This window comes from Mycteria americana, chromosome 3 (genome assembly GCF_035582795.1).
Source record: "Mycteria americana isolate JAX WOST 10 ecotype Jacksonville Zoo and Gardens chromosome 3, USCA_MyAme_1.0, whole genome shotgun sequence".
Taxonomy (NCBI): domain Eukaryota; kingdom Metazoa; phylum Chordata; class Aves; order Ciconiiformes; family Ciconiidae; genus Mycteria; species Mycteria americana.
In genome coordinates, this window is record NC_134367.1 from 37,143,461 (window position 1) to 37,167,958 (window position 24,498).

Sequence of the window (24,498 nt, forward strand, 5' to 3'; positions counted from 1 at the left end):
ATTGTTTGGTTGTTCTCTCTAAATGAGATTTCTTAGTGGCTCATATTTTAGCTTTCTTTAACAGGATAACAGGGATTAGAATTTACTTTTTAAAGCTTTCCATATCTTTGTTATGTTATTTGCAAGGCAATTGTTATGTTTCTTACTCCAAAATGGAAGCTTGAATGCTCTACTGCTGGTATATTTAATTTCTTACAATATGTTGTGGAAGTAATTTTATTAAATAGGAATAATATTGCTTGAGATGGCTTGGGAATTTCTTGTAATTCAGTATGTCATATTAAGGGCTAGTAACAGATGACCCTGCTAAATGATATGTGGAAGAGGCATGATGCATCGATGTCTCAGGGATAAGCGTCTTCCCCTTGGGTGATAGAATTTAAAGTGCTTGTTCTCTTTGCTATCAGCAGTATTTTCCAGGCTATGCCACATTATCGTGTCTGGGCAGACATAATTTTCACAAGATTCTTATCGTTGCTTCTGCAACCTCTCTAGCATGAGGCTGGCTGGGACATCTAAGGTGTTACTGACAAAATGTTGCTCAGGACTGTAGTCACTACCCATGCTGTAGCTGCAGATTAATTTGTTCCAAGAGTTTAGCTGATGGTCCCTGCTCTGAAATTTAACTTTCACAAACGTTAGTGATTCCTTGACCCTTTCTGCGGGCATATTTGGTCTTTATCTGTAGGCAGAATTGTTGAATCTTAGGGAGCTCCTTGAGAAGAAAGTGATAGTCAGCATGAATAAAGACGACACAACTAGAATTTCAGATCCCATTGAATAAAAGATCAAAATACTTTGAAAGTTTGGGGATGGGTGGTATACATTTAAATAAGGAATTACAGGTGGTGTGAATTTTGCTTTAGATACTGAAAGAGGGTGTAAATCAGTTGGAACTTTCTTGGCAGGTGAATATTGATGTGGTTAATGAGGATTATGATTAATGGGAGGGATGTTAGGGAAATATGCATTTCAAAATCACAAAACAAAAAGCAATTAAAGAGATGCTAATCAGCTGAAAACTGAATCCTGAGTCATGGCAATTTGTAAGGTAATTACCTTTTAACCAAATACAATAGTATTAAAATCAGAACAAAAAGATTTCTAGTAAAGTCTTTCCTGCATGCCTGCCTTTAAACATTTTAGAGATGCTTATCAGCGTGTTATTTAAACATTAAATAGCAATTAGAGATAACCTCTTTTATCCTACTGTGTGCTTTCTTATATGATGGATGTTGTTGGTTTTGTAAATTTTAATGATCCACATAGAGGTTATTTACATGCTTGTGGAACATCCAGTTAAAAGACTTTCTGTGTTATTTTGAAGTAAAATGCCTATTATCCAAATGTACATGCCTTACATGCCACACTCCGAAAAATGTTTGTCTTGTGTTTAGGACATGAACACAGCAATGAGTAGCCTGGATAGGGATTTCTCAAAGGAAAAATGAAGGGTCAAGAACAGAATTCCCTATGAGAATTAATCTTTGTTCATAAAATGAGAATGTATTGCTACTTGAGGAAACACTTCAGTCATTCTTGAAATATATTTCCATTGACCTCTGACTCAGACTAGATGGGTAGGGTAAAACAGTGTTGATTTTACTGAAAACTTAGGTTTGTCAGCATTACCTTAGCAAACACAAAATTTACTAAATGCTGATCACTTGTTGATAGCGTTTCCAGCCAGTCACTTCTTTCTTATTTTTCATTATCATGATTTAGAAACTTTTTTCCTAAAAAGTGATGTTGTCAATATCTCCCCATTTAGGGACTTGTTTTTATAATTATATACTTGTTAGGACAACTGTAGTGTTAAAATACTGAAAACAGTTCCAGTGAAGCATCCCTCCTATATGCAGGCATAGTGAGCACAGAAATAATTTTTTCATTTCTGTGGATATCAACGGCTGTATTTAGTTTGTTATTGCCTTGTTGTTTAGTCCCAGATCCGCCTTTCTCTTAGCTCTAGATGCAGCAACCCCTTCTACTTCCAGAAAGTCAAGGCAGCAAATAAAATAAATTTAAAAAAACAAAGAGTTGAGGTAATTGACCATAAAACAACATACCCAGGATTGTGTATCTCTAGAAATGTTTAAATCAAGTTTAGACATTTTCTAATAGGCATGCTCCACTTCAAACAGTTTGAAGTAGTTTGGGTAAGTCCCATGTTCTGCGTTACATGGGACATCAGCTTACACTTGCTCCGTGGCCTCCTAGCGCATGAATCTTCATTTTCTTGCCAGGAATTCAGTCTGCACATGTACCTGCTTATACCAGTAGCTTTCTGCAAGGAAGAAAGGAGTGCTGGAACTATTTGCTGAGATGATGCGTAGGTTGGTGATAGACTATTTCAAGGTAGATATATGCTCTTTGCCTGCTTCTACCTGCTCCAAAGAATTTCTAGGAGCTTTGACTCCATTTGCTTTCCTGAGAAAGGGATGAGCCATGGGGGATTTTTGCTGGAAATGACTAGATGGCAGATTTGGTTCTGTTCTGTCCTCTGTCCTCCTTAACTACCTAAGTGATCACAGCCCAGCAGCTGGCGGTGCTGCAGTTCCTACTGCCTCTGCTTCCATTGAAAGGCAATATTAGCCAGGCTTTAGAAGTTCCTGTGGTTTATTTCGGTCTTCCCTTTATGCTTCTCTGAAAAATAGGCATGTAAAAGAAGAGAAATACCAACTTTTATCACTTGATATTTCAGTGAAATTTGAAACAGAATTTCTTGGAACATAGAAAAGACACCTTGCTAGCATAAAAGTGATATCCCTGCTGAATAGTAAAAGTTTGCCATGAAATAGAAGTGGCAAAAGTTGCAATAAAAAATTTACAAGAAGCAAAACTGTTAGAATATGATGGATTGAGGAGATTTGGGCAGAACACTTTTCTGCTAAAATAGCCATCTTCTAGAATTGTCAATTTTATCACTTTCTAAACAGCAGAGATATATAAACACTCATCTTTCCAGTTTGATTCAAATTTGTATCAGTATGTCAGTATTTTATATAGCATTATGTTGTGTATAATTATTTGTTGCAATATACATTTAAACTTCGTGTCTTCATAGGACTAAAAAAGCCTAAACAGGTGTTGACTAAATTATAGGGATAGAAAAAGAGGGACGCTTTTTGTCATTAATCAAACATAATGGTGCTTCTAGATTAATTCTAATTGCTTTAATTTTGTCAGAAATTACAGTATTTCAACATTGCATTGTAAACCAAAAAGACGTTTTCCTGAGTTAGACCTGTTTCTGGCTTATTCCAGAAAGCATACAGGTGTTGCTGACGCTTTGTCCATAGCTTACATAAGTATTTGAGTTGCATGGAAGCAAATACTCGTTGCCATGAAGATAATCTCTTTCTTTTCATCTAATTTGTATTTCCAGTGGTAAAGTACTGTCTCCTTTCTGTAGGTCCTTTGAGACATAAAAGGAATAAAAGTTATTTGCCTGTACTCAGAAGGTAGCATCAGTCTTCTGCATGTGAAAATTCCAGCCTCAACAGACTGCATCACTAGAAATATGAATTGTGGCTGGTAAATGGCTTAAGAATTGTAGAGGATTTCTTCAAAGCTAATATTTATTATCCTGTTCTTTATTTATATTGCTGTTATTGAGAGCATTTGAATAAATGATATAAATGTGCATGAACCACTAAGACATGAAAACAAAAATATTCGAAGTGCACAAATTGCACATGGAGTATCACTTGGGATTTTTTCTGAATCTGTTTGAACAACCTTCAGGAATTACATCCACTGTTCTGTGAAGGTACTTCAATTAATTCTGTGCTTTCAGATCCCTACTTTTAGTCCAAAATTTTGCTGAAGACCCCAACTCCACATCTGTCCAATAAGAGAGCAGTGGCTTGGACTTTGATCCAGGGCCATCTGATCTGTTGCTTTGCAAAGAGGAAGGGTACTAAAGGCCCAGGGACCTGGAACACAGATGGCTATTTAGCATTCTGACTGTCATTGCTGCATACATTTTTGAGCAATTTCCTTTAACGTATTAGTACTGGGTTTTATGATAGCATTGTAAAGAAGACAGGTTAGAGAACTTCTTCCCTGCTCTCAGATTATGTAGTAAATAAGTGTGCTGTTCCAGGTGGTCACCCTGTAATGTAGGAGAAACTTGGAGAATTAATTTTAGCCAAAAGCTTTGGCACTTCCTACATTCTGAACTTGGTGATGTAAATATATGAATTCTGATTAGCAGATTATCAAATCCAGCCAGGAGACCCCTGTACCCCTTATTTCCATCTTATGTAAAGCTCAGTCTTATAAAATTAATCATTTTTTAAAAATTATTTCACTTTGAAAAATTTGTTTGGATTCAGAAATCATAATAAGAAAATAATTTCAAAAGTTAAATTCAAAACTGAGGTGCATGCAGAATGCATCTTACTGCTAAGAAACACATTTCCAAATACCTGGTGAGGAAAAATCGGCAAGGACTGATCTCACAAAAAAATAATGTCCAAAACCCATATTGCACACCCATTTGATCTGTAAAAAGAGTGATTATCTTAAAATTCTTTTTGAAAAACAGAGTTAGTGTTAAAGTTATTTAAAGTTGGTATTAATATATTCTGGAATTGTAGTCTATATATAAGGTTTGCTTTACAGACATCCCTTCTGAACTTTCTGGATGGACTAGCCTTGTGTATGTGTGTGTACATGTACATACGCTGCTACCCACTTACACGCGTTGGTGAGCAAGATGAGTATGTCTGTTATCTGACTGCACCATTAGGTAGCAGTAAAGGTATTCCTCTACAAATTCTGTGGCATAAATTTGCATTGGTAGTAATTGCATCAATTAGTGCCACAAAAGACATGTGACAAAAGAAATGGAGACATGGTTTTTTTCAGATTATTAAATAGGTTGGAAAGGGTAATGAGCCAGAAAATGTTCTAGACTGATTTTTTTTTCCAAGGTTTTATAAAACAGTATTTCAAGGCGCATACAAATGCCCCTGAAAAGGCGCCCCTGAAAAGGAATTACCTCAAAAAAATACTTCCTCCTTGCCATCAGACTTACCTTTTCTGTTCAAAGTCAGTTCTGTGTGGCTAAAAGCATTTTCCTTTAGTGCAGTAGTATTTGCAGAGGAAAGAGAATTAGTTAGCTTGTGGTTTCTATTATCCATAATCAATTAGATAGTTTACTAAGTTGCAATTAGTTGCACTTTTCAAGACCCACTGAAAGTAGCACAATTGCTTAACTGCTTGGAAGAGCCTGAGGTTACAGGGCTAAGTGAAGTGACATAATTTGCCTTTCTAAAACATTTTCTATTGATTCCTCGTGTGAAAGGAAGATCTGAGTGAATTTACAAGGCCAACGCTTAAGAATCAAATAAAGGTTTTTGCTTGTAATGTTGTACTTCTGATATCCAAATTACAGGAACCGAAAGCATAGAACTTCAATTTATGTTTCTACGTAGTATTTTTCTGGGCGCAATCATACTGTATCACTGTAAAGCATTTCAGGACACGGCACATCTGAGGATCTAGTTTAGAATGGGATGTACTACATCCTGAAAGGCTCAATTGCCAAAAGTCAGACATCTGATACCACACTGGATGCCGTAAGGTACTCCTCCTGGCTTACAGCTGCTGACTCTTATGTGAAGCTCTACTCATGCATATGCCTTGGATACCCTTGGACATATAAAATGGCAGTAGATACCTACATTCGATCAACTGAGTCCCCCCCCCCTGCTTCCCTCTGTTGACTAAAACAGGAACCAAGGATAACTGTCTCAGCTTATTGATGCCTGTGTTTGGTCAGATGACTCCTACACTGAAAGTCTTAAGAGCAGACTTTATAGGCCTTTAGAATCATCTATTCCCTAGAAATTTAGGAATTCATTATTACCCGTTATTTTCTCAACTTAGAAAGCTGTAATTTAGTCAAATAAGCAAAATAAATACATTTATCTCACCAGTATTAGTTAATAGTCAAAACAATCAGTGATGGTTGTCCTAGGGTCAGATGCTTGGTATTTGAAGAAACAGACTGTCTTGTTACCTCCTTTTAAGAAGGATGTTTTCCCTAATTATACAATTTGATTTAATTGGTTTTAAAAGTATGCAAATACTTAATATTGTCCTTTTATATTTTTTGCTGTCTGTTGTGATAAGAATGTCAATATTGAATTCTTGGCAGCAGCTTTTGAACTGCAGATTTTTCTTACCAGGTCCAGAGAGACAGAACTGGAGCATGCAAGGCTAGAGATAGTATTTTTCAGCAATTAACCTAATTTTCAAGATGGCTAGAAAACTCAGCAAAATGACTTTGCTACATTGAGGTTTTGCAATAGGATGGCTGTGGTGTCTTAGTGTTGTCCCTGAGGTGGGAGGTTACCTGAAAGACATTACCCTAGGGAGCTTCAAACACAGGTTTTAGGTTTAAGAACTACTAGCTCAGAAAGACTAAGTGAGCAATCCCTGAGCCACCGTCTACTGCAGAGGTAGGTAGTAGCGGCCTTACCTGAGATTCTAGTGGAATCAAAAATGACTTACATTGTTTGTAAAAACAACTATTATGTAATAAATTTCACACTTTGGAAAGTCTAGCAGTATGCAGTTTAGGGTGAGTAAAATGATTTGATACTGATTCATAGACCCGTCTTGAAGCCTAGACCCATCTGGCTTTGTACCACAGTTCCTAAACAGTTGTTTAGGCTCGCTAGAGCTGTTGGTCCATTTTCTAAAATACATAATTAATTTTCTAGCAGCTATAATTTTACATTTCAGTTATCATCTAGCTACTGTAATTGCAGCCTTTTTCAGAACAAGGACATCTCATATTATTGGTAGATTTTGCTGTTAAGGCGGACACAGAATTTCATTCCAGGGAGAAAACTCCCCAAGGTTTAAGTTTTTATCTTACCAGTTATTCCCTATGTACGGCAGAGATTCTGAAAACTTCAGTTTGAAATTGCAATTTCCAAACACAGGACAGGTAAATTTATATTAGATAAAGCTGTAAGGCTTTTAATGAATTTGTAGTTTGGTCAGTAAGCTTATTTGACAGACTGACTCTTCCACTTTGTAACTGACTCAGATATGTAGTACTGGCTTGTAGATTCTCAATTAAGATTGAGAATTTGGACTTCTTATTTGCTTTCTAGAGGTGTCACTTGAATATATGATTGTCTATATTTGAGAATAAAAAAATTTCTTTTTTTACTTGTTATTTTATTTCTCAGGAGAAAGAAATCCACCAATTTTAATTATATGTCTAAAACAAGCAAAGCTTTTGTTGTTGTTGTTGTTGTTTATCTGTAGATCATTATTGTATGTCGCAGCCTATGGATAATTAGGTAGAGAAAGCCTCTTTGACTCATGAACAAGAGGTTATGTTGACGTTTCATTTGGTAGTGTGATGGAGAGTTAGTTGTTTGGCTGTTATCACAAAAAGGAAAACATTTCTTAGAAGTAATCATGCTAAACGTATAGCTGTTCTGATTATATAAATACTACTGCAAATTTTAATATTATTCCTTAAACTGTCATCTGAGATGGTGGGCTGCAGAAACATTTTCACACTGTGCTTATGTATCGATTTTTCTTTATTCCCAGATCCAGGCCATGTATGACATTACCCAGTATGAGAATATTTTTCCTTTGTGCATGATTCTGGAAAAAATTCTTCAAAATGAGACAGAAGAAAGTAACATTTCAAGCTCAGACTATGATGGAGAAGAAAAAATCAAATTTCTGAAGAACCTTGATCAAATTATTCTTCACCTCTCAGATGAATTCCCTTTGTTTTCTTTATATTTATGGAGAGTGAGTGTTCTTTTGAACTCAGCTCAAATACAAATTGATTAAAACAAGCAGCCTACTTTTTAACAGTGCATTTGGTGGGATTGCATTGGAAAATGTTTGAGCCAGACAGGAAAATTGTCATTATTGGAAAACATTTACTTTAAACTGCTATGCTATATAGCAGTTTCAGAGATAATGCAATTTATTTCCAATTTTAAAGATAGCAAAAATGTAATAATCCAGGTGCCGTTTTGAATAAATGCTGTTTCTCATAATGGAAAACAATATGTTGGTGTTTGCATACACAGTGAAAATGGCAACAAAGAAAGTTGTTTCAGGTGTTGTTTAAAATAAGCACTATGCATTTTAAAGTCAAGACATAACATGTGTGTAGAGCTTCCAAGTTAGGAAACTAATGCCTGTCTTTTAAGAGCTGTATAGCTTCTGTGTGCTTTAGAGACAATGGCTTGTTGGCAGAAATAAAAATGTTTATTTTTAGACTTGGTAACTTATCACTACAAATTCTTATAGGACAGACTTAGTTTCTGATTTAATCGAAAGAGTCATTACCTGAGCAAAATAAAATCTGGTGCTCGATTTTACAACTGTCTTACATTCATTGTATACTGCTTGGCTTTACTTGTTTATGCACAAGTGCAGGCACAGTAGGCCTAATTTACTCCGCATTGACTAATGATTTCAAAGATTTAATCTGAATAAATTTAACTACTTTAGTGATTACTTTAAACCTTTCTGTTCAAAATTAATGAATATTGATAAAATCCCCTTATGTATTATCTGGGTTTTAAATTGGTATTTCTGTGTGATGGAATTATATTCATAGTAATAATTAAAGTAACATGTTTTAATAGAAATCATCTTAAACATAAAAGGCCTTTAAAATAGGAGTTCAACAATACCTTAAGTGATCCAGAGTCTTTGATAAATTTAGAGGGTAACTATTATGATGAATGGCATTTTTTTCTAATAGATAAACAATGTTTTAGTTTTGTTATGTCTCCTAGTAGTGCATATTCACCATAAATGTAAAACATTTTTAGCGTTAGTCCTTATCCTTCCCCTTGCACTTTTTTCGTCAGATCCATTTTTATGTCAGAAAAATTCTCTGAAACACCACTTTTTTAATACTGTAGATAATTTATCTTGCTAATTTGAATGCATTTATTTCAGATAATAAACCTTTGTTTTCCATATATGTAAAATATATTAACATTTACAAAACAAGTTACTTTGATGTTGAATTGGCTCCCCAAAGAGATTCTTATATTTGTTTAGACACTGGCCACTGTTCTGTTTCTTAAACTTCGTATTTGGTATGTCATATGGTAACATTTGTTTAATGCTTTCTTTTAGCAAACTTTCTTTCAGCAGAAATGTTTGATATGCAAAACAAGTGTTCCTGAATATTCACATTAGAAAATCGGATAAGTTTAGCCAAATTAAAGAAAATAAATAAGTATGTAAGTTTGGTAGCCACTCAGGAACTACTGTGCCCTTTTTGTTACTGCTTTACTTTTTTGTTTCTTTCTTTCTTTCATCAAGATAGAGGATCAGTTCTTGCACCTTCCTCCACAGCGCAGAAAGCGCGATTACAAAAAGAGCAAGGAAAAGAATAAACAAAATGAACTGGTATCTAATTGATATAATAATTTTCATTTTCATTTTTTAAAAAAAGCTTCATTCAAAAGTATTTTGTAAAGAAAAGACACAAAACACAGGAGGATACTGGAATCTGCTGTATAATAGCGAAATGTGTATTGTTTCAAGACTCCTGTTCTAAAGAGCAGTTTCAAGACTAGATTGCATACTGCTGCATATTTGCTGATCTGTTGGCAAAAAATATTTTTGTTATTAGTAAAGCAACTGGGGCACAAAGGGACACATACTTTCTTCTTTGCACATTGTGGCATTTTCTCACCAGCAAGCTCTCTAGGCCACTAGAAGAGGAAACACATGCATCCTTGATAAGTTTTGAAGTAACTACTGACTTGAGACATGATTTTTGAAATCTTTTTCACAGCATACAGAGAGAGGGGGTTTTGTGTCCAGAGATGGAATAACTACATGGCACTTACACTCTGACAAAGATTTGAAACAGTTTGTTATGCAGCTTTGAAAGTGCTGGGGCAGAGTGAGGGTTCCCCTTGTAATGCCATTGTAGCAATCTAGACACACACTGGCCTCTCTGCAAAAGTGCTATTAACTGGTCACCTGGGCTCTCCTTATCTGTTTCAGTGCAAAATTAAATAGTGCAGTTGAAGCATGTTAGTGAGCATGTCTCAGCTTTGGTGGGAGCAATAACCTCTGCAACCAGAATAGTTATTAGACAGATTGTTGGCTCATGTTTCTTGAAGAGGTTTTTCACCAAGATGGGACTCACCTCAAGATAAAGATGCGGAAAGGTAGATGTGCATTTGGATGTCTCCATGTGGTTGGGATGTCTAAGCTATGAAACACTTAGAAAGTACCCTGATGTTTTGGGCTGGGTCTCCAGCTGCTACCCCAAAGGACTGCAGATTTTCTGTAAGTCCTGTGTCACATTTTCTCTCCATGTAGATGCCTCTGATACCCTGGAGCACCTTTAGTGGCACTGTCACTAAATGTGTCTGCTTAGGCAACTGAATCGAGCAGTGATGATAGCATGAGCTTAGATATGTAGCTCACTGACACAAACATGCATTTAGGTTTCTTAATGTGAGAACTAAATCCAACCCATGTGATACCTGTTTTTAGGAGTAGGAAATCCTAGGTTTAAGTCCATGCTCTTCAGACAACTTCTGCTTTTGTCCAGTGACTGTTAGATCTAACTTGAGTAAACATCGCTGTCTTTAGTTTTGAAATAAAACAGGATGACTGAGCCAGTCCCTGGAGTTAGCTGTTAAAGGCGAGGATTTGCGACCCAGTTGGAAGAAACCTTCCTGCAGCTTGGACTTTAACTAAATCTTAAAGTACTTATTAAATAGGTATGTCGACATCCAACTTTTACATAGCTGGCCTCCAGAGAGGAATCCCAAATCCAGAGAAAGTACCCATGGTCTTTGCTGAGTGGAGACTATTAGATGTCTCAAAAGAATAATCTCGAAGTCCCATGTGCTGAGCATAACATGTCATAGACGTAAAGAATAGGAAACACTAAAAAAAGAACTTGGTCTGACCTGTCATCGCTCCCTGGAGTGTTTCACCTGAGTTACCCTTACAGTTTTAGAATTAATAGTTCCAGGATATTTCTTTTGCCTTGCTGATTTCATTTTTGTAAATATATGTACTTTAGAATTTGGCAAAATGCTAATGTTCTGCAAATGCAAATTGTTCAGGCTTTTTATATATACATATATATATGTATATATATAAGTATGTATATATATACACACACATATGGTTGAATTATATATTTATATGGTTGAATTAGCCGTGCTTATTAATTAGTAGCCTAATAGTGGTTTATGGTTTTGTAATTTGTTATTTCGCCACATTCTTAGCTTCCCAGGTGACTATGTTTTGTACCTGTCTCCATCTGTTTTAAAAAGCATTTTATGGTGGAGTGTTTCTTTTTATGAGAGTGGAAAAATTATGAGACAAGGAAAATAAATTTTTATTCTGGTGCTGCTCCATTGACGGTTCTATTTGCTAGAGAATTTTACATACCTACTAATGACAGCAGTGGGTGGGATTTTGAAGTGAACTGTCTGAGGATATTTTTGTAAACTTAATTTGGAATCTTTTTATAATCTGTTTGTGATTTACTGATTTTTTTTGAGGTAGTTATTGCTTGTAATAGTGGAAATGAATAGTTATTGTTGGTAATAGTGGAAATAAAATTGTACCTTATTTTAATCCTGTAATAATAATTTTTTTTTCTTTCAGTTATCTATGCATTAGTAGCTGATACAGAGTAACACTTTATAGTTTACTGTGGTGCAACATTCAGCTGATGTTCACATGATCATAGGAGAATTCGGGTTGGAGGGGACCTCAAGAGGTCTCCATTCCAACCTCCTGCTCGAAGCAAGGTTAGCTGTGGGGTCAAACCAAGTTGTCTGTTGCTGGTTCAATGTTCAGTCGGGTATTGAAAACCTTCAAGGACAGAGACTGCACAACTTCTCTGGATAACCTACTCTTCTGCTTGACTGTCTTCATGGTGAAAACATTTTTCCTTATATACAGTCTGAACCTCTGTTGTTTCATTTTACGCTCAGTGTCTTTAGTCTTCCCACCACCCAGAGTCTGGCTCTGTCCTCTTGATACCTTTCCCATAGGCACCAGAGGCTGCTGTTAGGTCCCCCTGAAACCATCTGTTTCCCAGGCTGAACAAGCCCAGCTCCCTAACCCACCTCACAGCACGGATGCTCCAACCCCAGCCATCTTGGTGGCCCTCCATTGAACACACTTCAGTTTATCAACATCTTTTTACTGGGGGCCCAAAATGGGCAGCAGTAACCTAGATGCAGAATAACATGGGCTGAGTAGATGGGAGTGATCCCTTCCCTAGATCTGTGCTCCTCCTGACGCAGCCCAGGATGCTGTTGGTCCTCGCTGCTGCCAGGGCCGCTGCAGGCTCACGTTCAGCTTGCTGCCCATCAGGGCCCTCGAGGGCTTTGTCTGCAGAGCTGCTCCCCAGCCAGGCACTCCCAGCCTGTATCGCTGCAAGGGGCTCTTCCTTCCCAGGCTGGACACTTTGCACTTGTCCTTCCTGAATGTCATAGTCTCTCTCAGCCCATTCTTCCAGGCTGCATCGATGCCTTTAGTGACAACCCTGCCCTCAAGCATATCAACCAGGACCCCCAGTTTGGTGTCATCTGCAAATTTGATACGGGTGCACTCCATGACATCCTCCAGGTCACTGCTAAAGGCATTAAACAGGACACATCCCAGGACAGCTTCCTGTGATACTCCACTTGTGACAGGCATCCAGGTAAAGTACAACCCATTAACCACTGCAGTGTAAGCCTGACCACCAAATAATTTTTTTACCCACATCGTTTTTCACCCATCCAGACATATCCTATCCTTGCCTTGCAAGGACATTGGCCAATTCGGTCAGCACCCATGGATGTAGACCACTTGATTCCATGGACATATATGGACTGAAATCTCGCAAAGAAAAACTCTAACTTGATCTTCAGCTGCTCCTAATAGTTCCTCTCCTTGAACACTTTCACTAAGCAGAAAGGCCTAGGAGACCTTGTTGAAGATTGAGGCAAAGAAAGTGCCTTATCTGTGCCCGCCATCACTGAAGTTTCATCCTTTGTAAATCCTTAATTTGATTGAAAGCCATCTGTGAAATACCATGATGTAAATCACTTCAAAAGTCATCAGTAATCACGTGACATCAGTAATTAAGTTTATCTTTGCATTTCCAAAGGATCTAGCTTTGAAATTTCAGAATTAACATCAGATTTGTATAAAATTATTTAATCTGAAATTCAGTTCAGCTTAGCCTGTTTTAAAAAGCCATGGGTTTGGCGTTGATTAATATATGTTCATATTTTATTGATCTAGACAAGGGAATTTAGTCTAGATCTCTTGCTGGTATGGGAACAGAGGACTCAGAATGACTGTTTTATCAAACCAAAAAAATCTTACAGCTTCTGCTTTTTTACTAGTTCCACAATCCATGAACAAGTCTGGCCTGCAGGGACAACTAAGTGGACCAAAACAAGCACTTCTCAGAGGTGGAAAGCCCTACTCATAACTTGTTTTACACCGCAGAAGTGCAGGGCGTTCTCCAAAACTCCGGACTGCAAGGGAACGCTGCAGTGCTCCTTGTCTGCAAGGTAACAGAGCAGTGGCTTCTGAGTAAGAGTATTAAAAGCACAGTATTTACATGCAGAACCTCCTGTAGCTCTTGCACAGTAGTAGTAATTCCTTTAGCTATCTTCAGCATCCTGTGACAAGGGGAAAAGCAGCTCAACCTAAAAAATAGACTGGGAAGGAGAGTGAGGAGGGAGGTACAGATGAGCAGGAACCACTGCTGGGGATGCTGGGTGAGATGAGGAGTATGGGAATATCGGATGGCTGGGCAACGAAATGAGACACAATGTGCAGAGAGATCAGTACTGTAAAAAAAAAATCATTTAACCTTTTCACAGAGGAGAGGGAAAAGACAAAGACAAAATTAGATTGGTTTTGAGCTAAGGCATTGTCACCTCGCTCCCTCACAGACACAAATCTGACTTCAATTTCAGCTTCTTCAGTTCTTACCCCTTAAAAAACTGCCTTCTGTACCTTAGTGTCCCTGCGCAAATTTCAGTGATCAGCTTGAGAGAGAAGTAGTTAAGAACTACAATCAGGTAATAATCAAAAGACTACGTTAACATTAGCATCTTACTCTGCTTCAGTTTAATAGTAAAAAAGGGCAAGTTTTAAAGTATTTGTAATTATTCATAATGCTAAGCACAAAACCAGGAAAAGCAAAGGATGGTTTTAGAGGTTTTCCTTCAGTGTTTGTTTTCATTCTGTGAGCAGCTGTCCATATATGTATGTTCCCCTTTAAAGCTCAGAGAAGTTTTGCCCAGCTACATACTTGTAGCTTTCCTGGTTTGTGCTTTTTCTTCTATCATGTGCCAGAAAAGATCTTTTTCTGTTCTGCAGTTCTTAATTGCCTTGATTTGAGTTTCTGCAACCTCATCCAGATGGTGTGCCTCACTTAGACCTTCTTTAAATCACCTCCCCCTTATATAAATTGTTTCACCCACCTTAATTGTGTTTCCTTTTAGTTTTCCTTTTTTTCTTGTAAGTAAATTTACTTAGTCTGCACCTGCTTCTGTAATTGAATAAGCAAAGTTAGTTTTCATCCTTGCTTTAATTAAGCCATTCCTTCAGCATGGTTTCTTCTAAACTTGCTGATTTCAAATTCATCCCAAATTCTTTGGGGTTATGCCCACCATTAAAATAGTTATACTAAAGAGAGACTTATCCTTGAGAAGAGCACTGTTTGCATATCACCTACTTACCAGGCTTGAGTTCATGTTTGAGACAACTCTTTCAAATTATACTTGAGGAAGCAGTCTCTGCCAGCCAGGAAAATCCTTCAGTGAACAGAAATAGTTGCAAGACAAGATCTTTGTTTGGGGTTGTTCAAAAGGGCAGTCTTCTTTCTTTTCTTATTCCTGCAGTTGCCAGAGATTCACGTGACTTGATGAAGGCCAATCCTGGCACCTTACAGCATACAACTCTTCAGCATGTGAGGCTTAAAAAGCAGCATGCATGCATTCATCAGCGTTTTCTCCAGCACAACAGCATGAGAAACTGTACACTGCAGATTTTAGCACTGATTTTGGTTACTCCTCCAAGAAGTTTTGGTGATTTCTTGCCTCCTCCTGTCAGCTTCTGTTTCTGGTGTTTCTTCTGTCAAAACAGCTTTTCGCAGTTGTCATTATTGAATTTAGTTATGTTCTTTGAAGACCTTCTTTCCAGCCTATGAAGACTGAAATTTGACTCTGTCCTCCAGAGTAACTGTCCTGCCCTGACCCCGGCATGATGACACCTACAAATTTCACAAGTATACTCTCTGATACATACAGCCAAGTTTGTACAGCCAAAGGAATATCATGAAGTAAAAACTCTGGAGAAAACAACAGAAACTGAAACTCCTGTAAATGACTGTTATGTACTGAAAGAAGATAAAACATTGAAAGCAAAGGTATTATTACAAGGGAAATACAGAGCCTAATCTGTATTCATTTAACATAAATGAGATCCATTGATTTAGTGAAGCATTTACTTGATGTTTCTGCTGAATGCAAGTAAAAACTGTGTCAGCCTAATTTTCTATTATCTTTTCGACATACAGAATTAACAAGAAGGGTTTACATCCACAAAAGGCTTTGAAGACACTTATATACTACTCCTGTTGTTACGTGAGGAAGATACTGGAGTATCTCTGACCTTCACAGCCCTTCACTGTGTCTTCCTCCAGAAAGTTGTTAATTTTGGCCCTTGGGTATTCTGGGCTTTGTCTTTTGTACCAGAGATGAGGAAATATGTGTTGAGCCAGAAAAAGAAAGAATGAAAGATTATTCTTGTAGCTTACTATCTTTCTTAGTGACTGACTACTTTGAACCACTTTTTTTTTTGGGGGGGGGGGGGCGGACAACAGTGTGAGGAGGAGAAGGAAAAGGATTAACTCTTTCCACAGGGGGACTCTCAGTACCTGTTTCAAGCTCTGAGTTTTACACGATATCAGGACGCCTCACTGGTACTCGTTACTCATCTGGTAGCGAGTCCTATCAAGATCAAGGTTCTTCAGGCCTTACAGATAATGGAGAGTCTTTCAGCTAAACTTTCGATTTATTTTAGTTGCCCTTCATAAAAACAGTTCCAATTCCACTCTGAGGCTGTCTTGTCCACACAATACAAGGGAAAAAAAGACAGATGAGAAAAACAAAGAAACAAAAAGACAAACCCTGATAAGACCTCCCAGAAAGTGTGAACTCTGGTGAAATTTTCTAAAAGCCTTCAGCAGTGTGTCATCCTTTTAAGGGTCCGAGCAGCATGACTAAATCAACTAATGAAGCCTTGCAGGGTCCTTGCCATTAGGCTGGAGCTAGCACAGGCAGTGGGAAGAATGTTCCCACAACCTATGCAGTGTCCTCAGCACTGTGCACCTCTGGGATCTGCAGCACTAACTGGTTTGGATTGCCAGGGCAGGCACCCAGACACTTAGCAGGGCAGTTCACTACAGGTCTTCTTAAAACAACTAACCATAGCCTGCTTCCTAAATACAGAGTCCGTTGCAATTTTCCATATGTTTTTGTAAAAAAACTTAAAGGAAGCCCTCATAACAGGGCAATGAAGATTGCTAAAATCCCATTCGGTGTTAATTTTTCCTGTTTATTATCACTTACTTCTTCAAGCAAAAAACCAAACCCTTTATTTCAAAGGAGACCTTGTTTTTCTCTTTTTGTGTTTGTATAAAACGCTCTTTTGAGTAGAGAGAATTTATAAGAAATTATGCAACACTTTAAACGTTAGTCTGTCACTATTAGAATATAACGGAATAGATCCTTTGCAGGTTTTTGGTGCAGCAATTTGTTCTACTATTCAGAAAACAGATTGTACTATTTGATCCTTTAAAAGTCTGCTCATATATTAGGTGCTAATAGAAGCACAAAGGAAGCCTGTTCCACATGGATACCACTTGACTCCAAATTCCTTGTTGCACAAAGGTATTGTTGCAAGCATTTTTGTGTAATATTAATGTATGCTCTTGAGCAGCATACTCTACTTGGCTTTTTTCCTCCTAATGATTATATAAACCAAAATTGACATCCAAAACTGTAAGAAGTAAACTGACTATGAACTTTAGGATTCCATTTGGCATTTCTAGTTTTTTGCTCCAAATGAGAAAGAAAATACAGCTTAAAATAATTTATGGTGTAGTATGAAAATCACTTAAGGCAGTAATTGAAACAAATAAGTTAAAGAAATACGTGGCAGTCATGTATATCACTGGAATTATTTTTGACACTTCCTGTTTTTTCACTCATTAGTTTCCAGGAAAGTTGAAGAGTACTAGAGGCAGGTTACACTCAAGTCATTTCACTGCTTAGTTAATGATCCTGTTCCACACAAAGTGCCCTTATGGTTATTTTGAAATAAACTAAAGGTTTTCACTTTTAATAGGGCAAAATGTTGACAGCTGAAAGGCTTTGTTGCATTCTGTGACTAGACTGCACACAGATATCACATCTACCCTTACTTTTAACACCTTCCCTCACGTCTTCAGCTTTGGTTAGGCAGACCATACAGTGAGAGCTTGTTTGCACCTGTTTGGCAATTAATGAGAAGGGTGAAGTACTGAAATTGTGTGATCACCTTCAAAATGAAACATTCCTGAGGTTTTCTTACTTATTTTATTTTTGCAAGATGTTTCACCTTTATTTTGGTTGCTGCAAGCACACAGACATAACTAAGGGTTAGATTTTACAGTCCTTACTCAGGGTAACTTAGGGTGAGGTTTTTTGTTCCTGTGTCTGGTTTATTAATTTATTTTAACTTCAGGGTGGATGCATGATACAGGAATTAACAGAAAAGCAGAGGCATGAGTCCTAAGCTCCCATAGCACTCCTGCCCCACGGAGCAGAAAAGACAAAAACCTTACAGATGACACTGATGAAGAAGCCTGTGTAGTTTTCCTTTTTTGTTCTATATTTCTTCTGGATGGATTATTTTCAAAAACATTTTGAAGAAAAGTGCTTATCGTAACCAAACCATCAAATCCACTTTTAGGCTCAGTAACAGAATTCATGTCAGGAGCACTTTAAAGGAAGATAAGAAATTATAAGTAAGTGAACAAATATCTTACTAATTTCCAGACTGATGAACAGCAAATCATTTTACATGTTGTCTTGGTAATGTGCTACCAAGTGTTGATAAACAGGAATACATCCATTTAATATTCCGTGTCCCTGGTCAGATCTTATATTCTTCATTTGCTTTCATTTAACTCTCTTGACTGTCCCCTGTGATTCAGTCTTTCCAGGCAGCATGACTTCTGTTGATATCCTCTGAGCTGATTTGATAACAACTTTCTGATAACATTATTATGCTTGGAGAGTAGTAATTCTAGCTGTGACACTACCTGTTCTGCTTTGTATGGTTGCAGCCTTCCTTGCACGTGTTGCAGCTGCTTGTACAAAGACACCATACATTGTGCTGGATACATTAGGCACTTAAGTCCATTAACAGTACTGGGGGGTTTTGTGCATTAAGATTTAGACGTGCATCCTTTTTTTTAATTAGTGAAAGAAGTGGCTAAACTTTTCTAACCAGTCTCTGATCACACTGAAATAGGTTTTTCAGCTAAAATGCGTCAGCCTAGCACAAATGTGCTCTTTATGGTAGCTCATTTCACCTGAGGTGGGTTTTGAGTATGAACAAGAGCGGTTCGGTAGGCCATCCTGATCACAGGAAAGGGCAGTCATGAGCAGCTGGAAGTAATTTTGAGAAGCGACCTTTTCAGTCAGTTCTGCTACAATCAGGAAAAAATAAGTGTGTCTGCAGCCTTACTGATTCCTGGGTTCTCCTTTCCTCTTTGTGCACTTAATTCCTCTCTCTCTTCCTCATCTTCTTCTCGTGGTAGATACCTGTATTATTTGCTCTACTTACCACATAGGTGCAAAGAATTATCCTAAGCCAATATGATCTGTAGGGCTTCTCACAAAATGCATGTGCAGGTACCTTGTTTCAAAAGGTGGCCCCAGAAGGCAGTAGTAAGGACGTTCATTCTTTATTCTTACGCAGTATCCAGGTGGATCACTCACCCAAGTGTGAAAAATCAGTGATCCCTGCTCAGTCTTTCAAAGAAAGGCTTCTGGACAACTATTTTCAGAAAAGATATAATCTGTGGCTCCCAAGTACTTTCCTGTCATTTTGCATAAAGGGTTACATTTAAGGCACATCCTTCTCGTTACTCTCCCCGTGACTAACACTGAGCAGGACCTCGCTAAGCGTGTTGGCGTTAGACAGCTCTCTGCCTGCTGTGCTCTGCTGCAGTTCCTGTTCTGAGGTGTGCAAGATGTCTGCCGCCCTGGTGAGGCCCGAGAGTCAAAGGCTGCATCTGTACTAGCCACATCACCAGTGCCGGGGCCTCCCTCTGGCCATCATAGTAAATTCTCACAGCCTTCTAATCAGGGTTGCCATGTCCAAAGCAGCTGTTGAGGGATGGTCCCTGGCCTGTGCCAGCACCTGAGCTGACTTGTAGGGAATCACATGGGGAAGTGCTAGCTGACCACTGCCAAAAGGCTACCAGGGACCGTTCTGGCATTTCAGCGATAAGTGGTTTAACTTCTCTGCCCTGACAGTCTCTAATTCACTGGTGCAGGCGAAGTCCTCAGGTTTCTAAGGCCATGCAGAGAGTGAAATAGGTTTTTGCACAGATGTGCCTGTTGCCAGAAATTTGTGTATATGTGTTATGCTTTGCCTAACATCTAGGTATGTGTGTGTTTACAAATTCCATCGCAAGGTTTGTGCCCTTTGCTTTAAATATCATCCTATCCAGAAGAAAATGTCACCAGAGGTTCTCAGAAGGCCTGGAGAGGGTGTCAGGGAAAGTCCTAGAGGAAGCAGGGGAGCAGAGCTTTAGATGGGTGACAAGCCACGAGGCCTGAACTCCCAAGAAGGAGAATAAAGGGAACTCCGAGTAAGAGGATTCCTCAGAAGTAGAGCTAGTGCCTGTGCTTCCAAAGTACATGGCATGTGAGAGCCATTCACAATTCAGCACCTGAAGGTAAGAGATCATCCTGGGCTGAAACCTCAAGTGTATTCGCGTTTATTTTCTTCCAGGAGGCATTAATTTTATTTTTTCTGTTAACTGAAAAATTCCGTGTTTTATTTATTCCTCTGATTAATCTTTCCTATTGATTTCTTTGCCTTGTTTGTAATTTGCAAGTTCTCCCCTTATGTCCTGCTTATGTTTGAGAGGGTCACTAAAACAATCTTTACTCCTTCTTGCAGATCACTTATGACAGTAACAAACATTGTCAGTCTTAACACCATCTTCTGCAATACACACCAGGATAGCTGTCTGCAGTCAATTCACCAACGTTTATCATTACTTTTTGCTACTGCTGCTTTCACCAGTTTTTTATTTACTCAAGTTGTAGCAGATATGAGCCCAGGGGAAACTTCCAAGGGGAAATTTAAATGACAGGGAGCTTAAGGTCCCCAAGGCAGAGGAGAATGAGCCAGGCTTGGAGAGGGGATCATCAAAGCTAGGGGTCCTGTTATATATTCAGGCTCCATCTCCAGCACCTGTTTAAGTCTTTGATAGCACCACTGATCTTATCCTTACATCAGCTCTGGTGTTCATCATCCTGAAGGAAATAGTAACTGTAAGTGGGAGCAGCTGACAGTAAAGGAATTAAGACTCAGAGGAGGGGAAATCACTCAGAAAAAGAAGAAAATCTTGTTTTGACCTTCAAAAGGACAGCTTTAGTGGCAATAGTGCCTCAAAGTATACTATGGAAAAAAGAAACTTTTATAAAAATCTGTGATAATTTTAAAAGTTACAATAGAAGATAACTGTTCTTCAATAAAGACTGTCTCCTGAAATAGCTGCAGCTGAAATACTAAAGAAGGGAGAAGCTGAAAGTGAAGATGGATTCACTCAGTAGTGTGCAAGAAATCCCGAAAGTAAATAAACATAATACAAAAAAAGTAAGTAGTACAAATAATATTGACTTCTTCAGCTTTAAGAAGTTGATTAGCAATTATGTTAAAACTGTGCTTATTGTGAATTTTATGGTATTGGAGACTTCTGTTCACAGAACTTTACAGATTAACCTTTACAGTGCTGATATCTTAGCATGAAATCAGGAGACGGAAATTCTCATTTACAGATGTTGAGAGTAAGGTTGATACATTAGAGTTAGTAGTCTACATTTCTTGTAATGGAGCTATTGTATTCTGTACTTTTATTAGAACTTCATTATCAGTCATTCAATTTCTATTTTTATCTTTTTATACATCTTTTTTTTTTCAAAATCCACTAACTTTGTAAGATTCTTAATACTTAAAAGCAAGCAGATTTTGAAACTTACATTTTAATTTCTAAAAATCGAGGCCAGCTATACCTGGTACCAGCTTTTACACATTGAAGGCTTCAGATTGCCCAGAAGTTTAGGGACAATCCTCCTCTAGCACAGAAACTGTATAACTTAAAAAGTATGAACAGACTAACTTAACTTGTGAATAATTTCAAAGAAAATATGTAAAGTATAAGATGCATATGGAGTGAATTGAAAGTGCTGACATATCAAAATTTGCTTTAATTCAGAGTTGTAATGAAATTCTGATAATACTTATTTTGCATTAAATATAATCTCTGCAACTTTGCAATTTCTTTTTTTTCCCCCCTATTGGAATCTTACCTCAGATTTTCACTTTTATATTATGTATTTGTTTTATTTCTGTTTTTAAATATATATGCACATATATTTATACATATACTTTATATTTTTATTTGTATTTTACTTGTACATTTACTTTTATTTTAGACTTATTTGATTTACATGTCATAATTTGGTACATAAATTATGCAAACATACTTTGCTATTGATATGCCATAGCAACTGAAAATTCTATTATTTGAATTGTTACTTTATCTTTGTTTTAAATCTTATAAGCAGCTGTTGTTCAGTTCTGCTTGAAATGTGTTGTCATTTTGTCTGTGGTGCCTCCAGTTTGAAACTCGAGGGGTTTCTAAAGTCACTGTCTCCTAAGTGATGTCTGTGGCACAGAACAGCAAAAAAAGTATCTGTCTCTTGATTTTTTGGTAGTACTTACTAATAATCTGATGTCCATAAATCTTTATTCTCATATATAGTTTATAGTCACAAAGTTTGTATAGCTTACTTGAATTACTAGACTTCCTATTACCTATTATCTCTCAGGTCTGTTTTGTTTTAACATTTTTAGATATTTCCAGCTTAAACTCTGGAGGTGTTTTTTACATCCCAATCAACTTGTCTCATTCAGAAAATGATTATATCCAACTTAAATACAGAGCAAGATTGTTTCAGTACTTTGTATTCAAAAAAACTTTACAAGTGACTTAATAAAATACTAATAATCAAGGATTTAATTCAGCAGATCAGATTCCATTAAGTACAGCTCAAAGTTGTTTAGACATATCAACAATTAATTCTATAGAAATAAATGTTATTCATTAATGAGTTGGAACCCATTAATATACAACTCTTTGAATAAATAAGCTGTAATTATACCAGAATATAATCCTCTGATGGAACAGCTACAAAGTTTGTCTCTTTCTAAAAGCTTTTCCTAATGCCTCACTGATTTCTATTTCCTACTCAATAAATTATAGCCTAATTAGTGTAGAGCTTTGTTGTAGAGAAACAGCTTTCACTTTCTACAATGTTAATCTTTTCATATTTCTACTTTGAGCAGTAGTCTGTCTAAAAATGATGCTGCTCTGCATCAAAGTTGCCCTTTCATTTACTGTTATAAAATGCTGAGGTGATGAAGGGTGTGGAATTTGCTGTAATTATGCAAGTGTATGTGTTTACTTATTGTCTCACAGCTGCCTAACTATTATTTAAAGATGGGGCTCATCAGCAAACAAAAATTTCATTTACTGAATTTTTTTAAGTTTTTTTACATTAAATTCCTTGTAGTACGGTAGAAAAGATAAAGCTTCAACCAAGATAGATGTCTCACCTAGACCCAAGTTCAAACTTTTTACTCTTCTGCAATCTGGATGAGGCAAGATCTTGAACCTGTTTCTGTCACCTTGTCTGCCTTAGCTTACAAATTGACTGTCTCTCTGTCTCTCACAACTCAAATATTCCTCCTGTGGTTAGGATCTAATTAACCTGGTATTTTAAATCTGATTAAAACTTCTACCTAAATTTAAGAAACCTTTCCCAGCAAAATTTATTTTTTTTAATTAAAACTTCCCTGAAAAATGGTTTGTCTTTTAGGTGGATATTTTTCTACAAAAAAAAATGTTTTCTTGAAAGTTCCCAGTCAGCTCTATTTAGCTGCTGGAGGGGGGGGAATGGTTTGCTACTATAAATCATGTACAGCACTTAAAGATAATTTGTGGAGCAATTAAAATAGCTACTAAGATTTTATGGTGTGCAATTATGTTTTTTCCATCAGAACATCATTAGGAGGAAACTTGTTTGCCCTTGCAAATAGAGCTTTTTAAATGTAAAGAAAAATGCAACTGGCAAGCAATAAAGGGCAGATTAAGGGATAAATAAGATGTCGAAGGAGTTCTTTATGAGCGAGGCTTTTTTGTGTGTTCAGCTTTTGTTTTTCTAGCCTTCCCTGGAATAAGAGCCCAGAAAGCCTATTGAATCCCATATAGTTGGCTGACAGTTTTAAAGGCAACTTCATGCATAAGTAGTAAATATACTAGGTTATAGTTAAATAAAAAAGCAGTACATGCTGAGCTTGTGTATTCAGTACTATGTTGTGACATCCCCCTGTATTTTCAGAGTTTTAGTCAATCTCCAAAAGGCGTCTGTATGCTTTTTAGAACTATAGGAAAATCCAGGTTGGAAAGGACCTCTAAAGGTCTAGTCCAACCTCCTGCTCAAAGCAACGTCAACCAGAAGGATGAACCAGGTTGCTCAGTGATTTATCTAGTTGAGTTTTGAAAAATTCCGAGGATGGAGACTGCATGACCTCTGGGCAGCATGTTCTGCTGGTTTGGTTGGCCTTATGGTGAAAACATTTCTCCTTACCCAGTAGTAATCTTTCATTTCCACTTACCCTTGTTATCTCTCTTCTTTCCATGCATCACTGTGAAGAGCCTGGCTCTGGCCCGTTGATAATCTCCCTGTAGGCACTGGCAGATGCTGTTAGGTCCCGCCCAAAGCCATCTCTTCTCCAGGCTGAACAACTCCCCCTTCACAGGGCAGGTGCTCCAGCCCTGGCCATCCTGGTGGCCTCCACAACTCACTCCAGTTTATCAGTGTTTTTCTTGCACTGGGGGGCCCATTATGGGCTGCAGTAGCTTTGATGCAGTCTAATGAGTACAGGGCAGAGGAGAATAATCCCTTCCCTTGATCAGCCGTCCGTGCCCTTGCAGAGACAGCCCAGGATGCTGTTGGTGCTCCTTGCTGCCAGGGCCACTGCAGGCTCATGCTCAGCTCATCAGCCCTGCACTCCCAGCCCGTACCGCTGCATGGGGTGCTTCCTTCCCAGGTGGGGCGCATCGTCTTTCCCCTT

The 24,498-nt window shown here is 37.7% G+C and overlaps 1 protein-coding gene across 1 annotated transcript in view; it reads left to right on the forward strand.

Moving 5' to 3' along the window:
- MEI4 (meiotic double-stranded break formation protein 4) overlaps positions 1 to 7,929 on the forward strand; it is a 76,400-nt gene extending 68,471 nt beyond the window's left edge. The window contains exon 4 of the mRNA XM_075497301.1: positions 7,588 to 7,929. Within this exon, the coding sequence (XP_075353416.1) occupies positions 7,588 to 7,839 (252 nt within the window). The 3' untranslated portion in view covers positions 7,840 to 7,929. The remainder of the gene's footprint in view (positions 1 to 7,587) is intronic.
- The last annotated feature ends 16,569 nt before the right edge of the window (positions 7,930 to 24,498 follow it).